This window comes from Cyanistes caeruleus, chromosome 2 (assembly GCF_971803275.1).
Source record: "Cyanistes caeruleus chromosome 2, bCyaCae1.hap1.1, whole genome shotgun sequence".
Taxonomy (NCBI): domain Eukaryota; kingdom Metazoa; phylum Chordata; class Aves; order Passeriformes; family Paridae; genus Cyanistes; species Cyanistes caeruleus.
Genome location: NC_141702.1, coordinates 61,368,233 through 61,382,811, shown reverse-complemented (window position 1 = coordinate 61,382,811; position 14,579 = coordinate 61,368,233). Strand labels below are relative to the sequence as shown.

General features: G+C 38.7%; 1 protein-coding gene and 1 long non-coding RNA gene across 2 annotated transcripts; one reads left to right on the top strand and one right to left on the bottom strand.

Annotated features, from left to right (window-relative positions):
• Window positions 1–241: 241 nt before the first annotated feature.
• On the bottom strand, window positions 242–4,833 carry LOC111926763 (uncharacterized). The gene is made up of 2 exons (XR_002863162.2): window positions 3,509–4,833; window positions 242–1,226 (listed from the first exon to the last, which is right to left on the bottom strand). It is a non-coding gene; the product is annotated as an uncharacterized LOC111926763 (long non-coding RNA).
• Window positions 4,681–13,387, top strand: LTV1 (LTV1 ribosome biogenesis factor). The gene is made up of 11 exons (XM_023923465.2): window positions 4,681–5,148; window positions 5,847–5,978; window positions 6,480–6,668; window positions 7,716–7,803; window positions 8,726–8,846; window positions 9,504–9,753; window positions 10,410–10,537; window positions 11,006–11,145; window positions 11,354–11,406; window positions 12,113–12,313; window positions 12,904–13,387. Exons 1-11 carry the CDS (start codon window positions 5,146–5,148, stop codon window positions 13,015–13,017), a joined length of 1,419 nt encoding a protein of 472 aa, XP_023779233.1. The 5' UTR covers window positions 4,681–5,145; the 3' UTR covers window positions 13,018–13,387.
• The last annotated feature ends 1,192 nt before the right edge of the window (window positions 13,388–14,579 follow it).

Here is a 14,579-nt window from a genome sequence, read left to right as displayed (position 1 = left end):
TGGGACATAGAGTCTGATGAAAAGTAAAAAATATATTCTGAAAAATTTTATAAGGTTAGTACAAAAATATTTTGAAGGTCAAATTAAAAAAAAAAAAAAAAAAAAAGAAAAAAAAGCAAGTCCCCAGAATAGCTTAAAACTTCTATTTAACAGAAATCTGAAAAAACCACCACCAAAACTTAGGAAACTGTATCTATAGAGAGAAAGGGAGAAATGGAGTGAAAATAATATATATGTGCTGTAATGTTCAAACAGGTTTCTATTTATTAACTTTAATAATTAATAAGGTTTTGTTTCACTTTGTGTTCCCATTTTGTTTCAAGATTTTAATGGAAATAAAGCTCATATGAACTAGATACAGCATTTCATCAATATTTTCTAGAAGCTGCATACTGCATTGGATAGAAACAAAGAAAGCAATGGCATTATCTGTATCTTCTTGTTCAAGCATAAATTCTTTATATTAAAAAAATAATCTCGCAATACTATGTCAAATTTAACAATATTTGAACATTGTTATGATATAGTAAAACGTTAAAACGTTGCTTAACATCTCTTCCTTTCACTACTTTGTGTGGTGGTATATTGATTTGTAAACTTGTACAAATTTTGGAATTAAAGAAATACTGTGTTTTGGATTATTATTATTTCAGCTGGTGTGATTTGAAACAAAAATTGTGTGAACGGGCATCTGACTGTATCAGCAGCGTGGGGAGGGTCTGGACATGGCACATGCTTAATTGCCTGCAACTGTTTAAATAGCTCTTAAGTTTTGTGGGGGGAGGGCAGATTTCCTTAAAAACAAATGGAATTCCATTTACAACTGCAAATCTGGGGGAGGCACAAGAAGACTGCAGTGCACATACACTGTTGTATACACAGGAGCTAATAAAGCTGCTAAGTTTGTGTCACTTCCCCTGGCGTTCTGTGGAACAAAAGCTCAAACAAGTAAATCATGGCAACATCTGTGTGCCGTGCTTTGGACCCAGCTGTACCTTCTGGCAGAGCTGCAGTACACCAGGGTAGGTTCAGCTGTAGGAACCATTGCACACCTGCCTCTTCCAAGCAAGTCTACACAGACACTGTGGAACAAGACTCCAGTAAGGCAGGCTTGATCCCACATCCACACCAGTGCGGGTTGCTAAGCTCCAGGAGGGTCTTCCAAGGGTCCAGTACAGCCAGAAGATTCTTACTTGCTGAATAGGCTCTAGGGTGGCCACATTCACCTGAAATGGAATTTGCACACTACTTCATTGGAATTAAAATTTTGCATAGAGTGTCACCTATTCGTACGCACTGGGCCAGTTCTTAGACTTTATTGTTTCTATTAATTTGATAAAAAATTATTCTTTAAGTAACTTGCTTTGATTTCATTAAATGTTCCCATTTATAAGTTAAGTAAGGCAAACAAAATTCAAGCCTTGTTTCCCCACTGCCCGTCATGCTAAAGAGTTACAGTTAACTACCAAAAAATGTATCTGAAACATTACCAGCTTAGAACTGCTGTCCCTTTAAAATGTACTTTCCACATGTTTCATTACTTTCAAAAGATGGAAGGCTGTGGAGAATCAATACCAGTAACTTTTCAGCTTACGCAGGGCAGATTTTATGTAACAATTATAAAGTGAATGCATCTACTTGGCTCACTGTGATCGAATGTGGTAACTCTAAAGAGGTCACAGATCTGACACTGCATTTTACACAGGTGTGTCATATCTGTGAATGCAAACAGCTGAAATTGTTACAAATTAATGATAGCTGCTTCTTTTTGTCTGTAACGTTATATATATATATATATATATATATATACATACACATATATGCACACAAATATCATCACCTGAAAAACATAAAGAATGTATGGGGGGGTTATACAGTACATATGTTATGCAAGTGTGCTGCCTATTTGGACAGTACTGTAGGATACTCTGCTGTGCACAGTTCCAAGTGCCTCAGAGCAATTGTTTAGCTCTTTCAATTATAGATATATATATGAATGAATATATATAAATAGAAAATTTTAAAAATCATCTCAATAAAATTGTCCAGAAAATCTTTACTGAAAATATTTTGTTCTTGAATCTCTAGCATGCACATGGGCACACAGAGTTAAATTCAGAGAGCCTCCAGAGAAATTAAGGAGGAATTAAACTCCCTCCTTGTGGAAATGAAATGAAAAAAAGTTTCCTGAAACCTTCCTTTGAATTCTGGCAGTCCTTCAAACACATCTGGTAAATTCCCTGTGTGTGGTATATTCACGGAGAGGTGTGTTCCAAGAGGTGATACTTGGTTTAAAAATACAAAGTTAGGGTTGTAGCTCAGTGGTTTGAAGACCTAATCTATGTTTTCAATTCCCCCTTATCAGCAAGAAGTGTTTTTTACCAGTTTAATTCACAGCAGATTTGCAGTGGAAATACACCCTCTGCACAGCTGAGGGCTCAGCCTAGACAGCAGTGCATCTGCCAATCTTTTAACTTTCAAAGTGACTGACAATAACCTTTGTTTTAATTACTTTGGAATAATTTCTTCTTTGCAGGAACTAAGAGAAAAAAAAATGAGCATAAATTCCTTCACACAAAAGGCAAGTTGATGATTATGTTAAGAATATGCTTCCAGCATATTATCTTTTAAGTGGCTGCCTTGACAGTGAGACTGTTTCAATACTGACCATTTTTCCTCTGCAAGCATAAAAGAAGTGGTTAGTGACTTAAGCACTAACCCACTCAGTCTCTGTAGATGTTCTTTGCTGAGTTCTGTAAGTAGTCTCTGCAAAGAACCCAGTGAGAGAGTGCAGTGGGATGAATGGCCTTGTAAGGCTTGGATGAAATGAGAAGCTTAAGCAGAGTATCCGAGACACTCTCTCACACACAGTTCACATGTATGTAATACTAAATATTTCATTTTTATGTAAATCAGGAGATGATTCGCCCTCAGGTGTCAACAAAGGAGGCAATGTGGTGCCTATTGTTGCTAATCCTCGATTCAAACTCATCCCCAGATGTACTACTCTTAGTATACATTAGCAATCTTCTGTGATATGGGGAGGAACCTGTTTTAATCTCTGTGTGAACATATAATACATATCCTTCCCCCTAAATACTTAGAAAGTAGCCAGGAAATTCAGGAGAAGATGTAAATTAAAGACAGAAAACATTGAGACTTAACTGAACAGGTAAACTTACATTACACTTAGGAAACAGGGGACTAACAGCAGAGCTGAGAACAAAAGTTATTTTTTCCCACATCCAAACTAGTACAATGCTCCTAGACCAGATCTGAGGCGTGCAGAATGACAGTACTGCCACCACCAGATATGGAGGTCACCAGGTTTAAGGGATTGTGAAGTGTAATCCTGTCACCATGTGTATACACATGCACTTCTGTGGATGCCAGAGAGGCATGTCAGGAACTTGGAAGCAACAAGGAGTAATCTAATCTACATCATTACCTCACAAATAAATGCTAAGTACTGTGTTTTCAACAGCTGAGTGATTCTGCTCTTAATTACCTTGTGAAAATCCAGTTCTGCTATTCCAGCTGTCACTTGGTTGGCAGTACAGACATACGGTAGGGAGGGACTTGTCGCTCTTGGGTGCAGTCATGAAAAATCCATTGGCAGCCTGCAGTCCCGGAGGGGTCATTGCTGATGTCCTTGTGCCATGAGGTGTGTAGCACACCCGCTGACAGCAGCAAAACACCCACCGGGCACTTTTTGCAAGAAAGAGGAAAGTCCAGCCTTTGCACAGATATATGCAAGGATCATCTAAATCCTTCGAGGAGTTATTTCAGTTTGATGGAGTGGATCAGACTAGACTGTGCACTTCTGCAAGAGTGGTGTGATGAAACTTGGTAAAGATTCCAGACTTCAGAAAACAGCCAGAAGAGTGAAAATTTGGGTTCTTTTGGAGCTTTAGTGACACCTACTGAAAACCAGTGAAATCCACCCAAATATGACTAAAGCTAATACTTTAAGGTACACGCATATATAAATATTTAGCTGCATCCATACACACTGATGTGGATGACTTTTTTGAATCTTCAGTGAAACCTCTGCTTAGCCATTACTATTTTATTTGCCGGCAAACACATGGAAAAAAAAAAAACTGCTCTGCGTTTTACACTTTCTTCTGAAAAATAACAAAGCAGGTTTTAAAATATCACCCATACTTCTGTTTTTCTTAGCAAGGAGCCTGTACGTGAGTGCCTGTGTTTGTACACAGCTCCACTACGTGGTGTAGGTAAAACTGATACAACTACAGTGTGATACAGCGGAATGGTTCAGGTTGGAAAGGACCAGAGTGGATCACCTGGTCCAGCCCCCCTGCCCAAGCAGGGCTATCCTAATGCACATGGCACTCGAACGTGTCCAGTCGGTTCTTGAATATTTCCAGTGAGGGAGACGCCACAGCCTCTCTGGACCATCTACTCCACTGCGCCATAACCTGCACAGTAAAAAGGTTGGTCCTTATATTCAGGTGGAACTTCCTGTGCATAAGTTTCTGTTGCCTCTTGTCCTATTGCTGGGCACCCTCAAGCAGAGCCCGGATCCAAACTCTTGACACGGTCCCGCCAGATACTCATAGACATTGACGAAGCCCCCTTTTAGTCGTCTCTCCTCTGAACAGACCCAGTTCGCCCAGCTGTTGCTCATCAAAAACAAGAACTCAACTATGGCAAAACACCGTCAGCACCAACACGCGTTATTTCCTCCCGCTCCTCCAGACTCAGCCCCCGCTGCCCGCCCCTCCCCTCAGCGAGCCCGGCCCGGCCCTGCTGCTGCGCACGCGCGCTGCCCCTTGGCCGCCTGCGCCGCGTGCTGCCACTGGGACTGCTGGCGGCCCGAACCATTCCTCACCATTGTGAGGGGAGAACTGAAAAAAATGTCTCTCCGATGAGCATCCTGCTTGGGCTCACTGAGTCTCTCTTTTACCAAAATACTATTTCAGTCTGAGAAAAGACTCCTTGTTTTTGTTTTTTAACTGGAAAACGAAACCTTACAAACGTGGCCGGACTGGCCGCCTATCTCCTTCCCCCCGTTGGTCACTGGTCTGTCCCAAGATGGAGGGCACGGCCCGGGGGCGCTGAGGCCTGACCCGCGTGGGAGCGAGTGGGGTTCGGGACACCGGGAGCGGCGGGGGCAGCGCCATGGTGAGTGTGCGGGGCTCTGTACTCGGAATTGCCAGGGGAACAAGGCAGGTTAGAGCAATAGAGTCACCCCCCCAGGTTGCCTGTATCGGCTGTAGCGCGTTTTGTTAGGTAAGTAAAGCCGGAAACCTTGCTGGAAGTGTTTTTCCAGGTCAGACCTGGTAACTCGTAGGTATGGCTTCCAGCCAGTTGAGAGTACTTGGTGGGTTTGTTGATTGAGAAGGAATGTGTGTTTCCATGTTAGAGCTGTGCCTGGGCAGCGGTGCTGCGGATGGCCCTCATGACTGATGCTGAATTGCTGCTGCAGGAGCAGCCGTCTAAAGAGCTCTCACGAAACAAGATGTGTCTAGATGAATTTCCTTATATCAGTTTCCCGTGTTTCTGTGATGAAGTGTGTTGCGGAATTCCTTTATAGGGCTGTATGTTAAGCTGTATGTGCTGTTATCAGATATTTACTGTTCGATGTATTGCCGTTTTGCAGGTGAATAAGCTGCGTTTGCTGTTAGAACATATTAAATGTCTGTCGTGTGTGGGGGGAGATGAGTTAAGCTCCCACTGGCCTCTATGCTTTGTCTACAAGCATATATTTATAAGGCCTTGCTTTAAAACGAGTGCAGCAGCACACTACGGAGGAAAGGTTCTCTTTAGGTGCATTTAGTATTTCGTTTTTTGTTAACAGTTAACCATATTTCCTTTTGCAGCCTCACAAGAAGAAAAAACCCTTCATAGAGAAGAAGAAAGCAGTAACATTTCACTTAGTGCACCGAAGTCAGAGGGATCCTCTTGCTGCTGATGATACTGCACCCCAGAGAGTTCTGCTGCCCACACAGAAAGTAAATACTCACTTTTAATACTGAGCTTCATTCAGATAAGAAACGCCATGGAGGAAAACAGTTGGTATGCAATTATGCAATTCAAAAACATAGCCAGAGAGAAAGTAGTTTTTAGTTCAGCTTATTAAAAAAAAGGGATGTTGTAGGGAGTTTTATAGTTGTGAGTTTGTGCCTGATGGTTGAAGGATGATTTAACTGGCATTAGAAGTGTAAATGTATTTAAAAAACAGAAACAAAACTTGGCTGACTCACTGTGATAAAACAAGCATTGTTGGTTATATTGCTGATGGAAAAGTCCTGCTCAGGCAGCACCCAGACAGGGAACCAGCTGATTACAACATTCTAATTAGCTGTGAATTAGGGAGAGGGGACTACAAGGACTTCAATATTCAGATACTCTCAAGTAGATGTGTTGCTTTTCTTTTTGCTAGTAAGTTTTAAATGGACTTGAATAACTAAATGTATTCCTTTTGATTATTCTCTTCTCCCCCTGCTTCCTAGGGGCATGAGGAGCAAAGAAGAGAAGAGCAGCGCAAGTATGGTGTCTTCTTTGATGATGACTATGACTACTTGCAGCACCTCAAAGAAGCCTCTGGTCCTTCTGAGCTTGTCCCATCTGTGCGTGGACAGCAAAGCAGAATTGTCATCACAAGTGAGGGGCACATAGAAGATGAAATTCAGAGAATTTCAGTAAGTAGTATTTTTTTCTAATGGTAATACTGTTCTTTGGAGCATTAACATCCTCTAGACACATTAAGTGTGAGTGTGTATATATATATGTGTTTGTTTGTTTATTTATAAGTGTCCTTTTGACCCACAACCAGACTTTCCTACAAGTAAACCCAGAAGCTGACAAGGCAGAGTTTACTGATGATGAACATTATTTTGCTAGCACAGTGTTACAACACATATCCATGACAAACTTTTCTCTACAGACATGGCTTGCAAAGATGTTTGTTTGAACAAGTCATGTGTTTTTCTGGGGTGGGTGTTTGTTTTTAAGGTTTTTTTAGAACTTTTGAATGCTCTGGGAGTTATCAATGTGCCAAGCTGTATTATCAGCACACCAGGTTTGTAAAGAGGGATGTGATAGAAACCAGATGGAATAAAAAAAAACTTCAATTGCTGGCGTAACTTGTGGAAGTTCATGATGCTGGAATGGAAAAGCAGTAAATGCTTTGAAGCAATAAAGTTTGCCATTGCCAGTCACTTATAGCTGAGGCTGTTTGATTTAACCAAATACTGTAATTTTTACTCAAAACCAATAGTCTTGGTCAGAAGTACCTTTCAGGTACAGCTTGGTGATACTACATAAGGTTTAAAGTTAGGTTAGATATGCATGCTGTGAAGCTTTAAAAAAGCCTTTCAGTAAAGGGGTGATTTCAGATGTGTCTTAATGTTCTCCAAAACAAACAAAAAATTTAAAATTTCAGTGTGCCCTAAACCAGGACACTGCTGCATAACCATTCTCTAAAAGGTTTCAGAGATGCAAAAAATATTGTCTCTATACCTGGAGAACATTGACATGAGAATTGATGCTGCCAGCCCTTTTAAGCAGCTGTCATTGTCTAACTCTGAAAATTTGCTGCAGATAACATAGCACTTGTTGGAACATTTAAGTAGCACTCACAGGGTTTCTTTTGGTCACAGGAGTGTCTGCATGATTTTAACGTGAGCTCAAATAAGAAACTGAGAACAAATACATTGTGATCATGTTTCTCTGTTTCTTTTTCTAAGGCTCCATCCATTAAGTTGCCTTCCTCGGTATTTGCCACAGAGTTTGAAGAGGACGTGGGCTTGTTAAATAAAGCTGCTCCTGTTTCAGGTATTTTCCACCTTTTTGTGATGCGAGTTGCCATCTAGGAAATAGATGGTAATTGAGGCTGCTCTTGTGGTGTCATTTTTTTTTTGGCTTAGAACAGGCTCAGTAGCAGACATAAGGAATTATCTGTGAGACCCGTGTTTCAACTTGAGACTTAAATCTGTTATTCACTAATATGAGTTCTTTAGCTTTGCTTGAAAAGGGTGAATCCATGTGCTTTTACTATTGTGTAGCAAATAAAAACTAATAGCAGGGAAAAACTGTAGGTAATACTATTAATTTACTATTCTGTCTGTTTGAATCTGAGTCAGGAATTGGATTTTCACTCAATTTCTTTTCAAATGCTGCATAGTGTTTACATTCCTTCATTAGTTTTACTTCAGTGTTACAGGCTGTAAGTAGGTTTTTGTTATGTATCTGTGTTTGCACTGGGCATTGACTCCACAGCTATCTCCATATTTCATAGCAGTAAGGAGTTGTAGCAGTTCTCTCTGTCCTGACAGATGGATGCTAAAGGCAATTCTGTTAATTGCATCAGAGAAACATTTTCTAATGTTTCTATTGTAATTGTAGAGAATTTTGTAATAGAGGGAATTTTAGGGTTGGAGCTAATGCTGGTAGTTGATCATGTGGTGCTTTAACCTGGATATTTTTTCTTTTACAATATTCTGTATTAAAATACATTTATGGAAGCTTAAGACCTCTGGGAAATGTATTTTTCTGAGTGATAAAAATTGACAAGAGATTGGTGACATGCCCTGGCTTCTGTCAAATCTACAACTATTCTTGAGGAATTTTGTGGTTCTTTGATTTAAGCTTTCATAACTGCAAATTAACAGCCCAATTGGATTACTTTTTATCCAGGAAAGTAGCTTTATTATCTCAGAGAAATGTAAATATTTGTTTTGTTTTTTCAACTTTCTAGGACCACGGCTAGATTTTGATCCAGATATTGTTGCAGCTCTTGATGATGATTTTGACTTTGACAATCCAGAAAATATCCTGGAAGATGATTTTGTTCTACAAGCAAATAAACCACAGAGGCGGTAGATAGAGCTTTGTTGAAATACTTGCCATATGTAAATAGGAGAGGCACTATTTGCTGTTGAATGTGGTGGTTTCAGATTTCAAATGGAATACTTTGGTGTGTTGAAAGAAGTATTATCTTGTGATATTTGGATGGTAGCTTGCAAAGTCAAATTTCTTGTGTTATCCAAGAGATGGGTTTCATTTGTTACCCTGAGCTCATGGATTATAGGCAATGTTTGGAATAATAGTGTTCTGGAACTGTTTAAAACATTGTCATCTATTGCATGTAAAAGACGTCAGTAATAGTATTGGTGAAGACTAATGGCTGTTTCTGAAACCTTTGCAAAAGCTTCATGTGATACCCCACTGTATTTTATCTGCTTAGGTTTTGTATCATTCTCATAATTTCATGAACATTCAGAAATTTTGCTTGCTTTCATAGTCAAGAATGCAGCTGGTTTTTTTCTGCTTTGACATGTCAGCTGAATATAAAAATAACTTCAGTCTCAGTGCACAGCTGCATCATCCAGCCAGCAATGCTTTCAGCTCTCAGACAAAAGTCTTGCTCAAGATTAAAATCTGTTGCTGCCAAATTGTTTCAGATAACCCAGCATAGGTCAGAGCTATGTAAAGGTCCATGCATGACTCTAAAACTGTTTTATACTTCTGTTCAGGGGACCAGATGCTGAGGATGAGGATGAATGGGAAGATATGGAAGATGATAGTGATGAAAAGGATAGCTGCAGTACTGATAAAGACTATGATTCAGAAGGTCCTTTGTCAGATGATGAGGTTAATGGACCAACAAAGGAATTCCTTTTTATGCAAGAAGAAACCAGGAGTCGTTTCACCGAATATTCTATGTCATCTTCAGTAATAAGACGAAATGAGCAGTTAACCCTGTTGGATGACAGATTTGAGAAGGTGAGGCAGCTCAAGAGTGTAACTGTCTTTGTGTATTCTTCATTTCATCAGGCAGTGTCCTGTATACCTGTGCTGATTTTACTGCTTTTAGTAGTCAGGGCATCAAGCCACTGCTCTTTGCATGTGTTTAGTACTGGGCACATTTAGAGGTTTGTGTCACCCAGGTTATAGTGTTAATTGCTATTGAAAGGCCTAGCACTGCTGGAGGTAAACAAAATTACTCCAGTGACAATATGAGCATTCATAATTAGTGTTAACACTTTTGTCTGAGAGGCTCAGTTCAACACAGCAAACCATTTACAGGTCCCTGGTGAAGTATATATTCATGAAGTGATGTCAGAGGGGTGGAAATAGAGGGTGTAACTTTTGTTCTGAGCAGTGACAGACTTCTTAAGGCATAGATTGAAATAATGCATCAGAATAAAAGACGTTTTCTAGGAGCTGATTTATATATTATTATAACTTTGTGAGTCCCATGCGGAAAGAATACTGACAGTAAGGAGGAAATCCTACTGCAGATGTGCTTGGTGGTTCAGCATATCAGAGGGGAGAGGAAAAAGAGGGAAATATAAAGAAACGTGTGGCTCTTCTTTGAGCTATCAAGAAGTTGCATGACAAATGTGGTCTAATTACAGATATCCACTTCTTTATTTTAGTTTTATGAACAATTTGATGAAGATGAGATTGGAGCCTTAGATAATGTGGAGTTAGAAGGTTACATTAACACAGACAATGCTCGGTTGCAGGAAGTCCTGGATGATTACTACAAAGAGAAAGCAAAGAAGTATGTATTCCCAGAAGTAGTGCTTCACATAAGTAGTTCTGTAATCCTCTGTTTATATGAAAATTTTAGGTGTGTTGTTTCAAGTTCATGTACTCCAAGATTGCATCCCACAATAAAAGCATCTGCATATGAGTATTATCCATTTGTATGATAAAATTAAGTGGAGGAATTTTGTTGATTTGAGTAGGTTATGCTCCTTTTGTATAACTGTTGAACATAATGTAAGCAGTATCTATTAGAGGCATTCGTTCTCTTGAAAAGTAGAAATACTTCTTTTGTTGGCTGTGTCTTTGTTCTAATGTTTTTAATTTATTTTGAGGAGGCTTACATAAGGAAACTCAATTTTTGCTGAAAATTTCATTGGAAATGGCTTTCTTGGGTCTGGGGCTTTACTTAAGGGAGTCTGGGATTATGTAATTTTTTCAAAAAGATAAACTGTATTTATTTCTTCTCTGAACTTTTTCAAAGTTGTGTGAAAATGGATGCTCTTGAACCTGATGAAGATTTGGACTCTCCTGCAAATGAAGAAAGTGAGGAAGAAAAGGAAGAAATAGTAACTGTAGTTATTGAGGAGTCAAAAGAAAAGTGGGATTGTGAATCCATTTTGAGTAAGTATTTTGGAGTTTGCTTATTTGTTCTTAGGATTTCAAAGTAAATGATAGATGATTTCAGAACTTTCCTGACGGTGCTTCAGGTAAAATGGTTTATTCTCTTGAGCACAACAGGAGGAATTTCCAAAACCTAAGTAGCAGTACAATTCATAATTTCTATTTGCAAGCCTTTCTTGAGTACTTTCTTTTTTTCTTTGTGACTTAGGTACCTATTCAAACTTGTATAATCACCCAACACTTATTAAGGAGCCATCAAAGGTAAAATTAATAAACTTACTCTGATGAATAACAATGGGCAAACTTGAGATACATGTCTTTATTTTCTCAATGGGTATCTGTTTTCAAAGACAGGGAGCAGAAATGAGGGTTGGGCAGGGTTCTGATATTATTTCTTCACTAAGGAAGAATTTGGATATATTTTTTTCTTATTAAAAGGAAAACTGAGTTAATTCAAAATTTCTCCAATAGGTAGGCAGAAACAGAGCAAGCAGTTTCCTTTGTTGCTGTTTGTGACACATCCTTTGTGTAACCTGTGTCTCCCAGCCACATATTTGTTCAGGTTTATTTTCCTGTGGTCTGAAACAATTTATTCTACTTCTTTTGTCTTCCATGCCTTCCTCATCATTAGAGCACAGCTCGATATCCCCAAATTTGAAATGGAGCCTTTCTCTTGCAAGCTTATAAGGGAATATTAAGTAACTACTTAAGTTCTTTATTTTTTCAGTATTGGGGAAATAAAAATGTATTACTTGTTCTGGAAGGCCAGATTTTTGTCATAGATGTTTTGATTTCTTACTTTGGGATTAATGTGTGTTTTTGTGAGGGAGTTAAATAGTATGAGGAGACTTAACATTTATTACTGTTAAATCTGGATCTGAAGTTTCTACACTGATAAGGCAGTGCCATGTGCACTTTTTGGAGAGAAAGCTAGGGGCCACTAATTCATATGCACTCTCTGTTTTAGCCCAAGCCAATAAAAATTTCTCAGAAGACTGGAATTCCCCTACACATCTTGCCTCAGAGAGGTCTCACTGCTAAGCAGGTGGAACGCATGCAAATGATAAATGGCAGTGACCTGCCAAAAGCATCGACACAGCCTCGTTCCAAAGCTGAGAGCAAAGAGGATCGCAAAGCCAGAAAACAGGCAATAAAAGAGGAGCGAAAGGTATGCCTGACTGCAAATAAAACCTTGCAAAGCATTTTATGTTACCTGGATTCTGTCTTACAAACTTTGTTTGAAGCTCACTTGTCATGTCTGAAGGTAATGGGAAAAACTTGTTGGTCTCGAACGACTAATTATTGCTTCTTTGCAAAAAAAAAATCTACTGGAAAGACTTTTGGCTTACTGGTTTCCAGTGTCAAAACTTGGGGTCGTTTACTGTGGCTGCTACTGCAGATACAGTTTCTGAATGAATATCAGATTTCTTTACAACCTAGAGTAGCAAAGGAAATAGTTACAATGTCTCAGATCACACAAAGTGAAAAGTATCTGAAAGAAATGTGGAAAATCCTAATTGGCCACAATGTAATCCTAGCTGTCTTATTTAGGAACAGAAATTGCCAGCATATCAGAAACTTCAACTAACCAAAGATATTTATCCTGTTTGTACTCATACTAATTTGACTACTAATAATTAGTGCCATAAATAATGGTTTTGACCAGATTGCTGTTTTCATGATTTAGAAGTTATTGGAATGGTTTGATTTTGCATGTTAATTCCTATTTACTAAATTTCTCATTAATCCTATGTAAAGGAACGCAGAATGGAGAAGAAAGCCAACAAGCTGGCCTTCAAACAGGAGAAAACAAGACAAGAGAAAGAGTTGCTCAATCTGAAACAAAATGTGCAAGGTCTGAAGCTGTCCTGATGAAACTGTGGAGACAACCCTAATTTTTCATTTGTATTGAGAAGGGAACTGCTGACTCACACTTCTGCCAGTCCTGCTCAAAGGGGGTTGTTCAAATCTCACTAACAAGATCCTGTAACTTGTCACTTTTTCTGAAGTGAAATTCTATATAAAATAATGTACTGGCGATATCTATTCTGTCATGAGTGACATGGCAACTGCTGCAAACTTTCATTACAGTAAAAGTGTATTAAAATTATGAATATTTTTCTTACAAGTTATCACTGAACAGAGTTATATATGTAATTGTTGAATGTATTCAACAAATCAGCAATATCCTACAGATTTGATCTGATTAGATTCTTCTATTAAATTATTTCAGTTTACAAAACAGTATTTTCATTTATGTCTTCTCTCTCTTATACTGATGGTTGAATATAGTTCCTTGCTATGATACAGTTTTGTAAGTCAAGGAATATACACCCACTCCTTGGTTCTTATTTTTGGGTAGGTTATTTATTGTTTTGGTACTATGATGGAAGCCTTTTGTAAACAAAGGTGTCTGGAAAGCTGTTTTGTAGCTAGATGTCCCTGTTACCTAACGTGAGTTTTACATTTCCTGGCAAATAAAATCCGTCACAAGGAGTGTTGTAGTTACAGCACTCAGTGACTGTTAATGTTGCCATTGGAATTGGCTTTGCTGGAAGTACTCAGTGTGAGCAGGATGGCAAACAAACAGCAGATACTTGGATAAATAGTTTGTGTTTGCAGATAGTCACTGTCTTAGTGTTTCTGGAATATCTTCCTCAGGTCTTGTGTTAAATTTGGTTTAATTGGAATACAAACTAAGTACCCACTACTGCTGTTGTAAAAACTTCCTAAAGGTGAGCTGAGGGCCAAAATCTGTAGGTTTGGGGTGAACTTAAATATTTATACTGTGAACATGAGTTATTTTGATTGTGACTGGTCCATAATGTGAATGAAATTTATAGGATTTGTAGTCAGTTCTGAATCCTTCTGTATTCATAAAAAACCCCTCGGGTTCATGTCTGTATGTTACAGACAGAGAAATCTGCCTTTATGTGAAAAGTTAGCCTTTTTACTGGAAGGGACATGGTAACAAACACATCAGTGGAGTGGCCTGACTGCTGGTGGATTCAAAGCATCTTCAATATTCCTCCAATAGTTTTGTGAATAATAGATGGAGACAAGCTAACAGGGACTGATGAAGTCTTTTAATGTACAGAAACAATTCAAAATACCTGTTTCTATTGGAAGAAGGCTTTTATGATATATTTTAATTGGTAAAGTAACAATTTTGCAGGGGGAAATAGAGGCATTTGAATCTGCACCTCTTGTCACTGCTCAGAAAGCTAAAGTATCACTTCAGTATACACATCTAGATTAAGCCTTCATTTTCTACTACTGTCTGATAACAGAATCAATAGAAACAATCTGTAAGATTAGAAAAAGTTTCAGGATTTTCCTTTAGCTGATACCTGTACTAGTTTTCATGTGTTTGACAAGCTTCAGCTGTGTCTGCCTGTGTCATAATTGCCAATTGTGTAATCACTGATTCTATG

Coding starts and splice junctions, on each gene's coding strand:
- LTV1 (XM_023923465.2), top strand. Junction 7,804..8,725: donor TAAAGCTGCTCCTGTTTCAG/GTATTTTCCACC, acceptor TCAACTTTCTAG/GACCACGGCTAGATTTTGAT. Junction 11,146..11,353: donor GGATTGTGAATCCATTTTGA/GTAAGTATTTTG, acceptor TTTGTGACTTAG/GTACCTATTCAAACTTGTAT.